At 37.7% G+C, this 12,611-nt stretch overlaps 1 protein-coding gene and 1 non-coding gene across 3 annotated transcripts; one reads left to right on the top strand and one right to left on the bottom strand.

The window, feature by feature from the left end:
• Positions 1–7,181, top strand: LOC103864097 (cation/H(+) antiporter 18). Of its 2 annotated transcripts, XM_009141856.3 has the most exons (4): positions 38–959; positions 4,433–4,659; positions 4,737–5,738; positions 5,819–7,181. In XM_009141856.3, the coding sequence occupies exons 2-4, from the start codon at positions 4,468–4,470 to the stop codon at positions 7,025–7,027; spliced, it is 2,403 nt and encodes an 800-aa protein (XP_009140104.1). In that variant the 5' UTR covers positions 38–959; positions 4,433–4,467; the 3' UTR covers positions 7,028–7,181. The 2 variants fall into 2 exon arrangements, with proteins under 2 accessions (XP_033145630.1, XP_009140104.1); XM_033289739.1 differs by lacking the exons at positions 4,433–4,659; positions 4,737–5,738; positions 5,819–7,181 and adding an exon at positions 1,085–4,139 and having other exon boundaries at positions 1–959.
• Positions 7,182–7,556: 375 nt separating this feature from the next.
• On the bottom strand, positions 7,557–7,640 carry TRNAL-CAA. The gene has a single exon. It is a non-coding gene; the product is annotated as a tRNA-Leu (tRNA).
• Positions 7,641–12,611: the final 4,971 nt, after the last annotated feature.

The raw sequence follows: 12,611 nt of genomic DNA, 5'->3' as shown, positions 1-12,611 counted from the left end.
TAACTGGTTTTTAGACTATTAAAAATTATTATTTAAGTTTTGATGGTCCAACTAAAATTGACATATGTCATTTAAATTATATGATTTTTAATAAATATTAAGGATAAACCTATAAACTTTGTTAAGAGTTTTTCCTATATTTTTTGAAGTAAACGAATCATAGAAATATATTCGAATATAAATATTGGTATGAAAAGGCAATAAATTATATGATAATAGAAATTTGAAGATTTTGAAAAATTTAGCGTAACAACATTTAAAACATTTCGTATATATAGAAAAAAATGTAAACCCTATGACTCTTCTCCAATGAAACTGGTCATATTTTTTTCAAAAATCTTGAAATCATGACTACATAGAGTTATTTAAATTAATAGATAAACCATTTTAAGAACTAGATCTTAACAGCTACACAATATATGTTTTAAGAAATAATCTTTTTAACAACAACTAAAATACAGTTATATGTTTCCATATATATCTACTTCTATTTACATATCAATATCTTATAATTTCACATTCACGCTTTCAAACAACCGAACATCTAATCTAAAGGTTTAAGTAACGAATTATTAAATGCAGTCTGAGGTAAAAGTTGACTTTGGTGCCTCCTTTTTTTCTGATAAAAAGAAACGAAATATTAAAGAGAGATACCAGACTGACTAACAAAAACAATTAAAAAGTGCAATAAGTAAGAAGTTAAAAAGGAGTGACTAAGCATTAAGTAAGAATCTGATAGAGAGAAGCAGAAGAAGGGCTCATATGCTTTGAAACACTGCGCTTCTCTTTCTCTCTCTATTTAAGTCGTATCCATCCAACTTGTTTTCAGTCCCCTAATCTTTAACGTCTCCTTCGCCAGCGAATCATCGTCGTCGATCTTTACATGTCAGCTAATTTCGTCGCAGCATATATAACAAAGTTCTTTTCTTTTTTGTAGCTGAGATCGTCGAGTTCTTCAGGTAACTCAAATCTCTTCATATTACGATTGTTTTGATCAGTTAGTTTCCTGAAATTTCTAGGTTTCTCCCGATCCTAGGGTTTTTATTTTTTTGGGAGTAATTAAGAATCTAATTGTGGATGGTAGTATCTTGATAAGATCATATGGGCCTCGTCTGGATTGAAAAGAGGTAATGGGCCAAGATCAGAGAAGCCCAGCAGTGAGGGAAATGTCTTTTACGTTTTAGTATTTATGTTATGCTTTGGCTTGTAAACAACTTATCGAATTACGATCATCATAATCAAAACGGGTTCAATCCCTATTTCTTCCTCTCTATCTTCTCTTTTACCTTTGCTCTTCCTCAATCTTCTCCCCTTTCTGTTCTATTCAGATAAGCTCAATCCTGGGCTTATCATTGGTATCAGAGCTCAAGTTCCTTTGACCTTGAGTTTTAAAAAAAAAAAAAAAAAAAAAAAATATGGTTTTCAGTGAGAAGCTCGAGAAGCTACTACAATCATTCAAACAGATGGATGTGGATCGGAAACTGCGTGAGGAGCTTCGAATGGACAGTCAGAGACTGCATGAGGAGTTCCGTGAGGAGTATCGGAAGCGGCGGAAGCGGCCGTATGGTGAATCTCATCCTTATAACGCTTTCATCCCTAAAAGGTTTGAAGATCTCAAGCTAAACGGAGGTACCAGGTTCAGAAGGATTCCGATCAAGCAAAACTACCACAGATCTCGATTTAAGAAACTGGAAAGTAAGTCACCTAGAAGAGCTCTTGATTCAAAGGGTTGGTTAGATCTTACGGGGCTTGCGACGTCTCAGAGGAGGTGTGTGAGAGTGAAGACTGTGAGGATGAAGAAACAATACCATCAGAAGAAGAGAATAGCTCAGGTGAAGCTTGCGCAAGCCTGTAAGAGCTTGGGAATGTTCCTAGACTCTCCAAGTCTTAGAGATCCAAAAGACTGTATGAAGATCTGTGTGGTTAAAAGGCAGATTATCGACACAGGAGTGAGGCGAGAGACTCATCTCTTCTGGTATGAGTTTACTTCCCATGAGCCTACGTATATAGAAGGTCATGTCGATACGAGGATAGGAGATCAAAGTATCTTCGCTGAGGATGTTGAAGCGCTAGAACAGGATGATTCTGAGGGTGCGATGGAGTTGTTACAGGACGTAACATCAATGGAGTCTGAGTTGGAGGAACCGAGCGAGCATAAGAGCAGGGAAGAGCTCTCTCGAAGTGGCAAACAAGGTTTTCATAAGGTTCGGTTCAAAGCTAGACTTCACCGAAGAAGTAAAGCCTCAGCCGAGAAAGTTACAAAAGGTGGAGAACCGTTCATGATGGGAAATTCAGAATCATTTCACACTGGAGGATCAAAATACACAAGAAGGCTCACGGTCAGATGGTATTATCATAAAGTCAGGAAGCGTAAAGAGCATAAACTGGGTTTTCATACTCAGAATGAGCATTTGATACATGACAGTAGTCATGAGTATCCAACGAGAGTGCCAGGAAAGAACGTTTACGATGGAAGTTTTCAGAGTCCACAACTGTTACAATCTCTCAAGAGTTGCAGGAAGATTTACCAGGTTGCTGATAGTGGTAATCTACAGGCCAAAGAAAATTGGAAGTCACACAGAGGAGCTCAGCTAGAGTTGTCTCTTTTTGGTGGTAAAATAAAAAGTAAACCCCCCGAAGGTGTTTCAAGTACCAGAAGAGAAGCACTAGAGTATAAAGTCCCTGTTAGAAATACTGATAGGCTTAATGTGGAGATGTTGGTTGAAGATAAGACTAAAAATTTCAGCTTCTCTATGTGTTTGAAGAAACAGACCTGGAGGTTAGTGAAGACTTTTTGTGGGAGACAATGGTCTGAGATTTGTTTGGCTGTTCGCGTGTGGAATCCTGGAGTTTATAGTGAGTTCGTCAATAAGGTGCAAAACAATGGAGCTGATAGAAATGAGAGTGCGTGGGATCCAGGAGGCGTATCAAACTGTAGGAATGTCAATGGGAGAACTTGGTTAAACTATTCTGAATACTTGGATTCAACTGAACTGGTTGAGCTGATGACTTACCAGAATGGAGCCGGTGCAGAAGAGATACGATCCACCAGATGGTTGCAAAGAGTTCAAGGGGAACCAGGCCCAGCGATGATGTTAAATGATAACATTAAACAAGGTCAAGTTCAGTGGCTGTGGCTAACATCACAACAAAATGGCGATATTATTTTTGGTTTGGGGAACGCTGAAACTTCAGAGCTGTGTGCGAGAGTGGACGTTTCGGTCATACATAGCAAGGGTCAAGACAAAGAAAGGAACGGAAGAACTGAGTTGTACATCGAGGTCAAGCGTGGGGATGTTCTTGGCGCTTTAAGATCACTTGGGAGTCCATCGACCATTTCAAGTGGGGGAGCGGAGATCACAGTTTCAAGTGTTGTCTTATGGAGCCTTGAGGACAAGGCTGTTCCTCGACCGGGGAGAAAGCTGATATATGGCCAGAAGATGATAAAGCGACAACACAGTTACAAGAGGACTTCCTTGCTACCTTCAGAGTTTACACATGGAATGTTCCAATCACAAAGGCCACCAGAGTTGTTATCCAGCTATTGTAGGAAGATGACTAGCGATACTGAAATGTTAGAGAGCGTGGAGGTTATGAGAAAGAAGACTGGAAGAGATGGTTGCTCAAGAAGGGCGTGGAACAATGAGAGATGTGTCATGAGTTGTGAAAAACGAGTTCAGCTTTTTGGGATGGAGTTTGAGTTTCTGCCTGCAGTTCTTGAAGCTAATTTCATGGCCTTCATAAACACTAAAGGCGTGAGAGTGAACTTTAGATGGACTTTCAACTACATGAATGATTGGTTCCATTCACCGAGACCGCCAGAAACTTGCCGTACGTTAAAGTGGAATCAGGTATCACCTCATCAAATGTAGGTTCTTAACACAAGGGCAACGGTTACAAGAATGGCTTAGCTCATTGCCAACTTGAGGACAAGTCGGATCTTCATCGGGGGAGTATTGATAAGATCATATGGGCCTCGTCTGGATTGAAAAGAGGTAATGGGCCAAGATCAGAGAAGCCCAGCAGTGAGGGAAATGTCTTTTACGTTTTAGTATTTATGTTATGCTTTGGCTTGTAAACAACTTATCGAATTACGATCATCATAATCAAAACGGGTTCAATCCCTATTTCTTCCTCTCTATCTTCTCTTTTACCTTTGCTCTTCCTCAATCTTCTCCCCTTTCTGTTCTATTCAGATAAGCTCAATCCTGGGCTTATCATATCTCTCTGGTGCAACTCTATGCATGTGGTATGTGTGAAGATGAACTCTAAATCTAATTCAATCTATTGCCATTCTGTTGGTATTAAGATTGTAAAAGTATTTGACTTTGACTTGTGGATAGTGATTTTACTAAGACTGATTTTCTTTTGTGTATATATATAAGTACGATCTTAGATCAAAGCTTCATTGTTTTTTGTATTTCATTTTCAGGAACAAAAGAAGCTTCTTTCTTTTGGTCTGCAAGAATGGCTGCAAATACTTCAGCTTGTCCAGCTTTTATGAAAGCAACCTCTAACGGAGTTTTCCAAGGAGATAACCCTATAGACTTCGCGTTGCCTCTCGCCATTCTTCAGATTGTCATCGTTATCATTCTCACTCGTCTCCTTGCTTACCTTTTAAGACCCCTTAGACAGCCTCGTGTCGTTGCAGAAGTCATTGTAAGCTTCCCCTTCATCTCTGTAGACAATTCCATGAATCTTTTTAGTAAAATAATTAATCATTAATTAATCTGCAGGGTGGGATTATGCTTGGACCGTCTCTTCTTGGCCGTTCCAAGGCTTTTCTAGACGCTGTGTTCCCAAAGAAAAGCTTGACGGTTCTTGAAACTCTGGCTAATCTCGGCCTTCTCTTCTTCCTTTTCCTCGCCGGTTTGGAGATTGACACCAAAGCTCTTCGTAACACCGGGAAGAAGGCTCTAGGGATAGCCCTGGCTGGCATCTCACTCCCGTTTGCTCTTGGCATTGGCTCTTCGTTTGTCCTTAGAGCAACAATATCCAAAGGAGTAGACAGCGTGGCGTTCCTCATCTTCATGGGTGTGGCTCTCTCCATCACTGCCTTCCCTGTGTTGGCTCGTATCTTGGCTGAGCTCAAGCTTCTAACCACTGAGATTGGACGACTCGCCATGTCAGCAGCTGCGGTCAACGACGTGGCTGCTTGGATTCTCCTCGCTCTAGCCATTGCTCTCTCTGGATCAGATACCTCCGCTCTAGTTTCTCTTTGGGTTTTCCTTGCCGGTTGTGGTTTTGTGGTCGCTGCTATTTGCATCATTCCTCCGGTCTTTAAATGGATTGCGAGGAGATGCCATGAGGGAGAACCCATTGAAGAAACCTACATCTGCGCCACTCTGGCTGTTGTTCTTGTTTGTGGATTCATAACCGATGCTATTGGAATACACTCCATGTTTGGTGCATTTGTGGTGGGTGTTTTGATCCCAAAGGAAGGACCTTTCGCTGGTGCGCTCATTGAGAAGGTGGAGGATCTTGTCTCTGGTCTCTTCTTGCCGCTTTACTTTGTGGCAAGTGGTTTGAAAACAAACGTGGCGACGATTCAAGGAGCTCAGTCTTGGGGTCTTCTCGTTTTAGTCACCTTCACTGCTTGTTTTGGTAAGATCGTTGGCACTCTAGGCGTCTCCCTCGCCTTCAAGATACCTATGAGAGAAGCTGTAGCTTTAGGGTTCCTCATGAACACTAAAGGTTTGGTCGAACTCATCGTCCTCAACATCGGGAAAGATCGAAAGGTAACAAACATTAAAACATCAAGAAAGATGTAATGGTAATAAATAATAATAACTTTTCTCTGTTTTGGTTTCTTCCTCAGGTTCTTAACGATCAGACATTTGCTATTATGGTTCTAATGGCTCTCTTCACAACCTTCATGACCACACCAATCGTAATGGCAGTTTACAAACCGGCGAGAAGAGCAAAGAAAGAAGGAGAGTACAAACACAGGACGGTGGAACGAGACAACAACACAAACACACAGCTCCGAATCCTCACATGTTTCCACGGAGCAGGAAGCATCCCTTCAATGATAAACCTCCTCGAAGCCTCAAGAGGCATAGAGAAAGGCGAAGGACTATGCGTCTACGCTCTACACTTACGAGAGCTATCAGAACGCTCCTCAGCTATTCTAATGGTTCACAAAGTCCGCAAAAACGGAATGCCTTTCTGGAACAGAAGAGGCAACAACAACGCGGATCAAGTGGTCGTCGCCTTCCAAGCTTTTCAGCAGCTAAGCAGAGTCAACGTCCGACCAATGACAGCGATCTCGTCAATGTCCGATATCCACGAAGACATCTGCACGACGGCAGCTAGAAAACGAGCGTCGATTGTGATCTTACCGTTCCACAAACATCAGCAAGTTGATGGTTCGTTGGAGACGACGCGTGGAGATTACCGTTGGGTGAACCGGAGGGTGTTGGTTGAAGCTCCGTGCTCCGTTGGGATATTCGTTGACCGTGGACTCGGCGGTTCGAGTCAAGTCTCGGCTCAGGACGTTTCGTACTCCGTCGTGGTGTTGTTCTTCGGTGGACGCGACGATCGTGAAGCTTTGGCGTATGGGTTACGCATGGCGGAGCATCCCGGAATATCATTAACCGTTTTCCGGTTTGTTACATCGCCGGAGAGAGTCGGAGAGATTACACGTGTCGATGTGGATACCAACAACGAGAATGGGGGAATCTTAAAGTCCGATGAGGAGGTCATGTCTGAGATCAGGAAGAAATCGTCGGTTGATGAATCGGTGAAGTTTTTGGAGAAGCGAGTGGAGAACGCCGCCGTGGATGTTAGATCGGCGATTGAGGAGATGCGGCGGAGTAATCTGTTTCTGGTTGGTAGAATGCCAGGTGGAGAAATCGCGTTGGCGATTAGGGAGAACAGCGAATGTGCAGAACTTGGACCTGTGGGGAGTTTGTTGATATCGACGGAGTCTCCGACGAGAGCATCGGTTCTGGTGATTCAGCAGTATGATGGAGCGGGAACAGCTCCGGATTTGGCGTCGGCTGGGTCGGAGTTAGACACTGATTAGATAAATTGTTTAGCTTTTCGGTTTGGTTCTGGGGGTTGGTTTACGAGAGGTAGTGAAATGTTGGTTAACGTGTATGGTTCAGTCATAATGAATAGTTAAGCAACTGTTCTCAGTTCTCACCGTTTCTTCAATAATTGGATTGAGTTTGCCTCTGTTTCTACTTTCTAGATGGGATAAGGGCATCTCCAACCCCACTCCATATTTTACTCCAAAAATGAGAAAATGGAGTGGGAAATGGAGTAATGAACAAAAAATAAAAAGATTACTCCATTTATAGAGTAATGTTTTTATTTTTTGTTCATCACTCTATTTTCCACTTCATTTTTTCAATTTTGGAGTAAAATATGGAGTGGGGTTGGAGATGCTCTAAGTGATGGAATTTGTTGGTTTTAAAATTGTTACCTGACTACCTGAGTAAATTATGTAAGTGTACGAGAGTTAAACGTAAAAATATAAAATACATGAACTTTTGGAAATTATTCCTCATAGTTCACTTATTATGAAAATAAAATTAAATGAAAAAGGTAAATGTCAGAAGTGGGGTTTGAACCCACGCCCTCTTTCGAGGACCAGAACTTGAGTCTGGCGCCTTGGACCACTCGGCCATCCTGACTTCTGTTTATGATTGCGTCTGTAGTATATATATGTACCAATAAAACAAATGACGAAACAATGTCAACTTTTTGTTATCTTTCTTTTGTGCACCTTTTTCCACGTAACTAAACGATTGCTAAACCTTTCGATGCTGTCTCCAGTAGTGGAGCTAATCCATTAGATCATCTCCTTAACACTATAATGAACAAAATAATGTATACTTTTTACCAAATTTGAGAAAAAAAATATTTTAAAAAATATTGTCATAAACATTATCATGTAAATGGTACTTGTTTCATTAGATTATCTCCTAAACTTTATTTTGAAAAAAAAAGGTAGAGATATTTTTCATATTAAGATTTATCTACAAGTTGATAACGATCAAAATGCTTTTAGAATTTTATAACCCAGAATTATTAACGGGCCACCACAATATGTGTCCAAAAATCTCCCAAAAGTCCTACACGCAGCGTTTTTAGAAATGTCCTGAATTTAAAGACTGGAAGATGAGAAGAAACTGGTCACGACTCATGCACGTGGGGTTGATTAAACTATACCTACGTGGTTTTGGTCTTGGCCTTGAGAACTAACTTTCCTTAGTGGAACCCATTCTACTGCTTAATCCGCGACACGTGTTCAACACGTGCTTCACTGTGTCTACATCACTCTTGAAGGATTTATTTGGAGTAAAAGGCAAACCAAAGATCAACAAAATCAGGTTTGAAAATGATAGCTCGCTTATTTATTTACTTTTCCAATATGAATATTCAAATTATTAGATTATGATTAACTCTAATCTCTTAACTGGAGTTTTTAATTTCGGCTAAGAGACGTTTTTTAGTTTTTCATAGATTTTAACTAAAAAAAACTAATAACTGTCTCGTAAATAAGAGATATAAGAACTGGCTCTTAGCCGAAAAGTGTAAAAAAAATATCAAATCATGAATTAAGAACCCCGAATAAAAGACTGAGGTTAATCATGTTCTTATCTTTTCTTTTTGAGTTTTCTTTTTTTCCTTCTGTTTTTATTTGTCCCAAGAAAATTCTTTCCTATTCGCTAATATTATCATCTTTTGGGTTATAATAGTTTCTTTTTTTTCTTAAATTTTAATAGTAAAGTTATTGCTATTGAGAAAGCGTATAGTTTACACAATTGCAGTTGGCTTAATTGTTTATACAACTTATTACTATATATTTTCGTGTGTAAGAAATCATTTACCACATAACCAGCCTTTTAAGAAGATAAGAAATTTTTCTTTCAAAAGGAAAGATTCGTAGATAAAGAAAGAGAGTAGAGATTCTTGGAACCTCATATCTATTACGTGGCCTAATTTGGAACCCTTGCATAAATGATCTAGTCTAAAAGTTCTTACCTAATACAGTAATATATTTTAATAATGCATAAAAGATAAAGTAGTATATAAATTGTTTAATCCAAATCAATCTCAGAAAACCATGCATGCCAGAACTAAAGTCTGGTTACCTGCCAATCACTAGCCAATCAGGTTCGGCCACGCATGCCTTCGACAAAGGGTGTTTGAATCAGGAATATACTATACAAGGAGCAGTGATATTCCGTTTTATTACAAAAGATTGTTGATAGTCGAATCTTGGTTTATGTTTATGGTGACAAATGCACATGGTGATCACAAATGCATCGTTAGTAGATTGATTTTTTTAGGTTAACTAGATTTTGATCCGCGCTTAAGAAGCACGGGTATTTTTTTGGTGACCGTAAACTCAAATACTAAATGAATTTATATTTATTATTAGATATCTAAAATATTTAAAAGCTGTTCTATTATTATTATTTCAGTCCGGTACAATGTTTTCATTGAGTTTTCATATCCGAATCAGACTTGTGGTCGAATCGTAAGATCTAGTAACTCATATATAGTGGGATATAATATAATAAAATGAATATAGTAAAAGTATCTGAAAATCAAAAAGACCGTTATTAATCCACTGAGAAAAATATAATATTTTTTTATATAAATTTTTGATATATCAATATACATTTGACTTGTATAAGAAATTTCTTTTAACAAATATTGTTAAGTTTATTTATAAATATATTAATTATCAATCTACCAAAATAGTGAAGCAAGTATTATTTTTTTTTCCTTTTTTAATTTTCTATCAAACTATTATCAATTTAAAAAAAAAATCAGTTTGTGACAGATATTTTATTATTAGAAATCCATACAATTTAAATAATGTTACATTTATATGTATTTATGTATAAAATAGTCTTCATAATTTGGGATTTTGTAAAAAATGGATCTAAAGTTAATTTGGTTAATTTGTTTTTTCTGTAACAAAAGTTAATTGGATTTATAATTTTCTTTTCTGAATGGCTTGTATCAGTTAAATTATCTTTTTTAAGTTAAACGCCCAAAGCCCAATTAATAATATTTATTTTGTTGATAACAAAGTGAGATTAAATAGGGATAACATATAATATATAAGGAAGATCAAAAAAAAAAAAAGGGTCCAACAACTTTTTATAAGTAGATTTTTAAAGAATGCTTCCCTTTTAATAGTATAGATGAGTAAACTGAGATCATATTTATATTTGTATCTTTTTTTTTTTTTTTTTTGTCATCAACTTTACAGACTCATATTGACTCTGTGAACCAAACTGGGAGATCTTGATCCATGTGAACAACCAAAGACGATACTTTCCTAGCACTGCGAGCTAAGCTATCCGCCTTCTTATTATGCGTTCTTGAAACATAGATGATCTCTGCTCTGGAAAAACTCTCTTTCAGGCTGTTGAAATCTTCCAAATAACTTGCAAATGCTGGCCATTCTTCTGGTTACGAAACCATCTTCACCAATTGAGAACAATCCGTTGCAAACGTAACCTGAAATTATCGTAAGTTTTTCATACATTCCATTGCCCATAATAGTGCTTCCATCTCTGCATGAAGAGGAGAAAGGGAAGCCCTAATATTCCTTGCACCCATCAAACCCGCAAATCCTTCTAGAGTACTATACCATCCTTGTCCTGAGAAAATATCATTTTCCTTCCAGGAACCATCCGTAAAACACCATCTTCCTGGAATTAAAGGGAGACTCATAGCCTCAACATGTGGACTCCTCTTAGTCTCATCTAGTATTTGTGCCTCAGCCCATAGGTTTGACTCCGTTTCAGCCAATTTAAGGGTATCCAACGGGTCAACATCCAGGTTACTAAAGACTTTATTATTTCTTCCCTTCCATATGTACCATAATATCCATGCAAATTGATGATCTTCCATCTGTGGCACAACTCTCCAAAAGAGGTGATCCATGTTTGCAAAGAGAGAACTTATTGGAAACATGGCTGGATTTGTTGGAACCTTTGAAAGAGCCCATGTCTGGAGTGCTGGAGGGCACTCAAAAAAAACATGGTTAATCGATTCCTCCTCAGCTCCACATCTTGCACAAATGATATCCCCGGGTATCCCTCTCTTTTGTAGATTCTTCTTAACTGTAATACACCCCGTCACCAGTTGCCATAGAAAATGCTTAATCTTTGGTGGACATCGTATTTTCCAACAATGTGCCTTCAAAATATCCACTGTGGGTCCAAACACTAAGGGTGATTTTTCCTTATCTGGGTATATCCTTTCTACCTGATATCCAGATTTAACCGTATATTTTTCATTATTTGTGAAATGCCATCCATCTCTGTCTGCCATCTGAGTTCTACTCAATGGGATACTTTCGATAAATTTCACATCCTGGGGATCCACCAAAGCCCGAATCACCGGCGAATTCCATTTCCGCAAATGTGGATCAATAAGAGAATCCACTGTAAGGTCTGAGTAAAGATTGTAAATATTTGAGTTTACGATCACCAAAAAAATACCCGTGCTAAAAGAGGAATTTAAGTACATGATGTATCAAGAGACAAGCCATGATGTAAACGTACTGGATCAAAAAGTTTCAAACGTTAAATGCATAAAAAATTTGATGTTCTTAATTACACGATACTCCCTTTAGTTACCGGAAGATTTTTAAGATGTATTTTTTTAGTTTTACAAAGATAATTTTTTTAGATTTATAAGATATTTTAATATCAATAAATTTTATATTTTACAGATATTATTTGAAAATATTTAAATTTGATTAAATAATTATTAGTAGATTGTTACAAAAATGATAATTAAAATAATTAAATTTTAACTGTAACATTCATTGTACTTTTAATATGGGTAAATATTCTAAAAATTGATCTTTCAAAAACGGATGAGATACTATATCTGAAACTTCGAATCCATGACGTTAATTACTGCAAGACTATCTGAGTATGACTTTTAAAGATTTCTACCTCCTTTCATGTTAAGTTTTCCATTTGGATGAATCAATCTCCATATGTTAAGGACTGTTTTCTCTCTTCTTTTTTTTAATGATGGGTATTCTAAAATCGTTAGCTCTGTGATATACATGAATTACTATTTCTACCATATTTGTTTGTGCAGATTTTCGAGTACCTTTCCAAACAAGTATGAATTACTACAATAATCTACATATAGTTGTTGGTGGTGGAGTGTTGATTTATCATGAAAAACGGTCAAAGAATTTTTGTGGATATCGCCATGTCCTTTTGACTTTATTTTCTACAAAACTCTTTAACATTGTCGATGTCTACAATATTTAGAGAAACAATTATGGGATAAAAACATTATTTATGAGAATATCAAATAACTCGGTCTTAAATTTCAAATATTATCCATTATTTCTCGTCCCCATATACGATACGGCCGGACAACTGACAACCCTAATTTGTGTGATTAACTTTTTTTGTATCGTTTGAAGATATGTGAACTCCAGATATGTATGCCTTTCAGCTTTTGGTGCTCAATGATGCGGAAGACACTAATACTATGCAGTATAGTCTCCATCATATTGCAGCTTTCACATGTTACCGTACTAATTCATGAACACTTTGGCTTTAGTGACTACCAAAAATATAATAGAAATAAAAAGGAAAGAAGCGAGA

This window comes from Brassica rapa, chromosome A04, assembly GCF_000309985.2.
Source record: "Brassica rapa cultivar Chiifu-401-42 chromosome A04, CAAS_Brap_v3.01, whole genome shotgun sequence".
Classification (NCBI taxonomy): domain Eukaryota; kingdom Viridiplantae; phylum Streptophyta; class Magnoliopsida; order Brassicales; family Brassicaceae; genus Brassica; species Brassica rapa.
The sequence above is the reverse complement of the archived record's forward strand: the minus strand, read 5'-3'. Positions and strand labels throughout refer to the sequence as shown.

Excerpts from the sequence above, each read along its gene's own strand:
- LOC103864097 (XM_033289739.1), top strand. The coding sequence starts at position 1,416 with ATGGTTTTCAGTGAGAAGCTCGAGAAGCTACTACAATCATTCAAACAG.